Raw genomic sequence first — 6,323 nt, forward strand, 5'->3', positions numbered from 1 at the left:
ATGTCACCAGGTATTCACCTTGGGGTCAATCTCAGCCAGAACATCATTGAGAACCTGCAACAGCTGCATGGGCTCCAGAGAGTCGAATGTGATCAGGTTGAAGTTTTTCTTGAAGGGCTCCTTATTGAGCTGCTCCACAATGGATTTTATCTGTTCACTCATTTTGAGAGTGCAGCAGACAGCTAAAAAATGAAGATATGCATATGTTTTACATTTACAATACATATCATAATGACAAATTACAATGTATATTGCTCAAACAGGGATGGCAATAAGACTTCTATTGCATAGCAGATTAACCAGTTTCAGGTTTTACTAGGAGCTTGATTAGCTCCAGTGTATAGGTAACAATCTCAGGTGCATCTGATTCAACTCACAGTAAAACCAGGAATGGGTCAAACTGTTGTAAAATGGGAGTCTTATTTCCATCCCTGTGAAAAATGTGTTATATGTATATTGTCGGTGGAATTTTATCAAAATAAGGTCTTGCAAAAGGATAACGACCAAAATGCATTAATATCTTAAGACTACAATAGCACAATTTGAAGCAATAGGAAGGCATAAGACTATTGTGGCATTGCTGATAGTACAATTATCACTCTTGAAATACAATATAGTTAGACTTCCATATGCTATGGGATACAAGAAAGCTGCTCACGTAACGTATTCACCTAATTGGGCCAGTCTCCATCTCTTCACAGATGAAGACTTCGTATTATTACAATCTAGAAATCTTGCCATTGCTGTAGTGTTAGCATACCGTAACTACAAAGTGTATGCGCAACTACCGAAAAAAACTTAAAACTCGTGTAATAATACTTTAATAATATTTTTTTCAAGTTATATCATATACGGCCTACACTGAATAAACGGCATATTCTAAATAATAATAATAAAAACAACACTATATTAAAAAAGGCGCTATCACACGGTTTTTCCATTAATCAAGGCAAATAAAAAATTATACTATTTACTTACAACAAACACCCTGCTGTAGAAACACAATATCCACCGTCAGACTTCCTTCTGTGATTTCTCGGTCTTGGAAACCAACAACAGTTTAGAATGGTTGCTAGCAGGAAGTGGTGCTGTACTTCCTGTTGGGACGAAACGTTAACCCTTTATCATTGTAGTTATATCATTGTTATACTGGTGAGGTCCTTGTCTTGCAGAGTCACTGTAGTTTATTTCTCGTTTTAATATACCAAAAACCTTGATCTATATATATATATATATATATATATATATATATATATATATATATATATATATATATATATATATATATATATATATAAAAAGGATTACAAACTGGTTTTTACCAAACTGTGCGCGTTTTCAAACTTGACAGTCTGCATGTGCTGCAGCGTGTAGCAATAGGAGGCTATTGGTGTTTCTGTTACATTGTGATCACATTTTGGAAAGACTATATAGGTTATATTTTAACATGGGCTGAATGTGAAACCATTAAAACATTAGGACTCTGATGGTAATTAACATTTATAGGAGTATATTATTTATAAATAGCATTAAACCATATAAAACGAATGCATTCAATTAACTTAATTTGCAGTCAAACAAATAAAAAAGTTGTTTCTGGGCAACTTTTGGGTTAGTGCTCTATACCATAGCCAACATAATGTACTAAAATTATTTCTGTTATTAACCATTACAGTACTCAGTTCCATAAAGGAACATTTTAGCTAACATTTATTCAAATAATTTACCTATATGGAGCGGTAACCTAGAGCATATATTTGGGTTTAGATAGACTTCTGCTATATAAAAGGTTGAGCCACAACAGGTGCATAGGTGTGTCTAACTTATTTCAGAGTAAACTATGCAATGGGGTGTCATGGGGAGTCAAATGCCTCCCTTTTCAGATACACAGACCACTATCACTTAAGACCGGCCCCAACCACTATCCTTGGGTATTGTTCTCTCACTATGGTCTCTAATATGCAGCGCATGGCATTGGTTTAATGCATGTTCTGAATGGCTGATACATTGTGTGTTATTGGGTGTTTTTTTTACCAGTTCTCCATTAGATCACACCGCTGTGTGTGTTTGCCTGATTTTGGGTGCCACACTTCACAATAATACTCAGCATAGTCCCCTACTTCTACACTGGAGATGGTTAAATGACAGGCATTGCCAGCAGTGTCTTTTGATACAGAAAAGCGAGCAGGAGTTGCAGAGCCCTTTTCAGAGTTGGATTTGTAGTGTAGAAGATAGCTCGGGGTGCTTTCATGTTTCTGCTGGTACCAGTTCACCCAGTAACCAGTGATGACATCACCATCACTCATGCTACAGGTGATCTGGGCACTCTGTTCTGGTGAAACCGACACTGACGATGTCTGAGTCAAAACAGGCTGGGCGCCGACACCTGAGGGAAGCACACAAATAATACAACATATTACAATATTGGAGCTATTATTGGGGAGGGGTGGCTGTAATCTTTCTTCTATGATGCACAGATAAGCTACAAAGCCTGTCGTACCCAGACAGTGTTCCTGTTATCAGGACGAATCCAAACATTATGGGTGAGCTGTGCGGATTAGGCAGTGTGGAGAAGCAATTTCTTTGAAAGAATGCATGGGGCCTCCCCTGTCCAGATCTCTTCATTTGAAAGAGTTTGCGGCGTGTATGAATGTATTAGTGAAACTAAGCATCTGTGGCAGGTTTGAGCTTCTGATGCTGAATTAGCTTGATGTTTTCATTTGCACTGCCTGGCCATCAAACTATGACATCTCACTTCCTCTTTGGGTGCGTGTCAGTGCCGAGTACAGAGCATATAGTCAAATTACCGTTATTCTGGGGAAGGTAAAGTCCCTGTGGTGCACACCAATCTAAAATAGACCATTTAACACCAGATTCAATGTCCCAGTGTGATTTGTCAAATGTTGCACCTGGACTGGCGTGGCTAATGCAGTCACTTGCAAAGTTTAGACCTCAGGCTTGTGGGTTGGAATTCAGCCAGATCAGTTTGTAAATGTAATTACTGCTTGTATGGTCTCCTCCTGTAGCATGCAGACTGACTCATTTGGTTGAACAACAATGTCCATGAGATGGTAATGAACTGCTTATATTTTACAGAAGTATGCACATTAAAAAGTATTTGCGGTATATTGTATATTTCACATACTGTGGGACCTGGTGACCTACCTTGCATGCAACTGACACCTGTATTGTGTTGTACGTATCCTAGGTACCCATCAGCTGGGTTAAATGAACATGCCTTCTTGCACCAACGCATCAAAACTCCAGTACAGTACTTTTCAGAGAGTATAAAAAAATGCCTTGATAAACACATATTTTTGGCCATCAATAAAAAGAAAAAAAACAGAAAATAAACACCAAAAAAGAACATAAAATGAACATATAAAACAATAATTAAGAAATGTTTTGCTCACATACTGTTTCGTTATACTGGTAACATTTTATTAAAAACAAAAATGTAACAATGTATGTAACACTGTATTCCCACCAGCAGGCGTGCAAAATGAAGTACAGTACTACATTTAAGACTATGGGGAACTGCAATTATAACAGGGCAGCAGATTGCTTGTTGGAAAATATAGACGGTCAGGCGGTCTATTTTAATTTTGCACTTCATCAAAGGGAAGGTACCATACCCAGAATAGCTATGATTTTACTAACTACCTCTGAGACACTGACAAAAAGGGAAGTGAGATTTTCACAGCACTGTTATGTTGTGAAAATTACTCAGCTTGACTCTAAGTCTAAGGATACTTGGAACACAATTCAACCTTTTAGTTAAAAAAAGCACTTTGGAATATAAGTGCACGCAATAAATTAGTAAAAAAAAAAAAAAAAAAGTTAATTCAATTAGATTTTTTTTTATATTGTTTTCTACAGAGTTCAAACTTAGTTGAGATAAATGCCTTTGTGTATGTCCACTTTAATGAAAGACATATGTATTAAAGTTTTCCTTTGCTTCAACAAGGAGGATAACAAGAAGACAAAAGTCATGCTAATGCAGCTGAACCGCCCGCTGCCACAAATGGCTTGTTTCACTACATGCACACCCAGCAGGATTGCTATCAGGTGGATTACTTTGGAACAGTATTACAGTTCCACAACTAGCAGTGGGATTCCTGATTGCTTTTGTTTTTTGGAGCACAAGACACTTCCAGGAATGTCTGCACCTCACTGATTAGTACAGTGATGTGTGGGACTCTGACACAATCAATCACACATCCGAACACACACATGAGAACATGGGTGCACAAACCCCAGTCCCATACACTACATCTTCCATTTATTACACAATCCCATTGCAAAATGCTGATCTTATCAAAAACTAAAACAAATCCCAACACCTGTACAAAGTCTACAGAAAGAAAATTAAATCTAACACTGCAGCCCGTTACAGCATGGAACGGTTTCTGAGTGATTGCAGATTCCACTTGCTCTGCGATGTCATTCCACTTCCAGTAATATTCCTGGAAGCTCACCACCCTCCTCACTACTGAGACCTATAGGGCAATGTGATACTATTGTTATCTCAGCACAACGAGTATGAGATCAATCCTGCAAACGACAGGCCTCCTGCAGACTGAGCAGTGCTTGCCTTTACTGATTTGCTGCTTTGATGTGCATTGCATTAACTCAAATAGCTTCTGAGGAGGATCTTCTGATATTGCTGCTGCTCTTTGTTCTTAAATGATGGAACCCTTTTAAAATAACTGAGTCCATATTCTGTTGCTTTTAGGGCTATTAACTAGGCTATGAAATAACAATATGCTTCAAAAGATGAACGGCTTTCAGTTTGTCCCGGCTGTTTATATATTTGCGGAAGAATTATATAATAATGTTACTTATCCCAAGAGCCAGGTGATTATCTTGTGATTCCTGTACCTAGGAAATCTTGACGATTGATCATGGTATTTGAAACACTGGAGTAAACACTGACTCTGTAACAAATGTTGGCAACTATTAGCCTTTATTTGCATGTGGTTTGCATAGCAAGAAAAAGACAGGCTGAGCTCTTTAAAGAGCTGCTGAGCAAGAGACACAATCAACTGGGATTTTCTTTTCAGATCTGTTTTAGAGCCTCTAACCCACTCACAATGTTAACTCTGAGTTGTATCTGTGCTTTACTGGCCTGTATTGCAGGTAAGGCGTTCTCTATTCAAATGTCAAATCTGCTTTAATAACTCCTGTAGGCTGAATGGTTAAATCAAGTGAACACAAAGTGATGTTTCTTTTATTCTTTCCCTCAGGTGTCGACGCCCAGCCTGTCTTGACTCAGACATCGTCAGTGTCGGTTTCACCAGGGCAGAGTGCCCAGATCCTCTGTACCATGAGCGATGGTTATGTCATTACTGGTTACTGGGTAAACTGGTACCAGCAGAAACATGGAAGCACCCCGAGATATCTTCTACGCTACAAATCCAACTCTGAAAAGGACTCTGCAGCTCCTGATCGCTTTTTTGCATCTAAAGACACTGCTGGCAATGCCTGTCATTTAACCATCTCCAGTGTAGAAGCAGATGACTATGCTGATTATTACTGTGGTGTGTGGCACCCAAACTCAGGCAAAATCACACAGTGGCACAGTCACACAGAGCACCAGTACAAAAACCTCCAGGGCTTTGCAACAGGAAGCAGCACTGCACAGTTGACACATAACAAATGTCATCATTTCCACAAACTCTTTTATAACCATTGGTTAACATGAACTAAAAACACACAGGCATGCTTTAACTCTGTATACAGTTTAAACATTATTGTTTTCTTGGGTGAAACTTTGATTTGATACCAAGCAATATTTCAGAAATTGAAGGACTAATATAACATATGAAATCCCTACTGCCCGACTGATATTGTTGAATTTACAATTGGCAATAAAAATTGCTGCTGCAAACTACCTATTTTCCTGCCTCAGCCCGCAGCACATCAACTTGAGAATTGAATTGTTACAGCTACAGAAACTGCCCCCCCCCCCCCCCCCCCCTCCCCTCACTTTTGAAACCAAAGTTACAACACTGGATGCAAACAAACGCTACATGAACCTAACCACCTCGTGAGAGTATCGCCAAACCAACGTGTTTCCATGTGTCTCCAAATGTTCTTCTGCTTGACTGGCTGGTTAATCAATGGAATATGTAGAAGGGGTCTGTCATGTGATCATTTAATAACAGTGTCTTTATTATTATAGCTGCTTTTAGAAAAGCACCAACAAATAAAAACTACGATAACTGAGTGAAGTTGCTTAACGCAGAGTAAAATGCCCTCAGAAACTCTTTCTCACGATTGTTTTTGATACAGAAAGCTCTGCTTAATAATCAAGTGCCTTA

The 6,323-nt window shown here is 38.6% G+C and overlaps 2 protein-coding genes across 2 annotated transcripts in view; one reads left to right on the plus strand and one right to left on the minus strand.

The window, feature by feature from the left end:
* ift81 (intraflagellar transport 81 homolog) overlaps positions 1 to 6,323 on the minus strand; it is a 30,162-nt gene that overhangs the window by 23,390 nt on the left and 449 nt on the right. The window contains exons 2-3 of the mRNA XM_041223740.1: positions 979 to 1,097; positions 19 to 182 (exon numbers count right to left, since the gene is read on the minus strand). Of these exons, the coding sequence (XP_041079674.1) occupies positions 19 to 162 (144 nt within the window). The 5' untranslated portion in view covers positions 163 to 182; positions 979 to 1,097. The remainder of the gene's footprint in view (positions 1 to 18; positions 183 to 978; positions 1,098 to 6,323) is intronic.
* LOC121297422 (immunoglobulin lambda-1 light chain-like) overlaps positions 5,064 to 6,323 on the plus strand; it is a 3,509-nt gene continuing 2,249 nt past the window's right edge. Inside the window, exons 1-2 of the mRNA XM_041223741.1 lie at positions 5,064 to 5,139; positions 5,247 to 5,540. Of these exons, the coding sequence (XP_041079675.1) occupies positions 5,094 to 5,139; positions 5,247 to 5,540 (340 nt within the window). The 5' untranslated portion in view covers positions 5,064 to 5,093. The remainder of the gene's footprint in view (positions 5,140 to 5,246; positions 5,541 to 6,323) is intronic.

Source organism: Polyodon spathula, chromosome 22 (genome assembly GCF_017654505.1).
Source record: "Polyodon spathula isolate WHYD16114869_AA chromosome 22, ASM1765450v1, whole genome shotgun sequence".
Classification (NCBI taxonomy): domain Eukaryota; kingdom Metazoa; phylum Chordata; class Actinopteri; order Acipenseriformes; family Polyodontidae; genus Polyodon; species Polyodon spathula.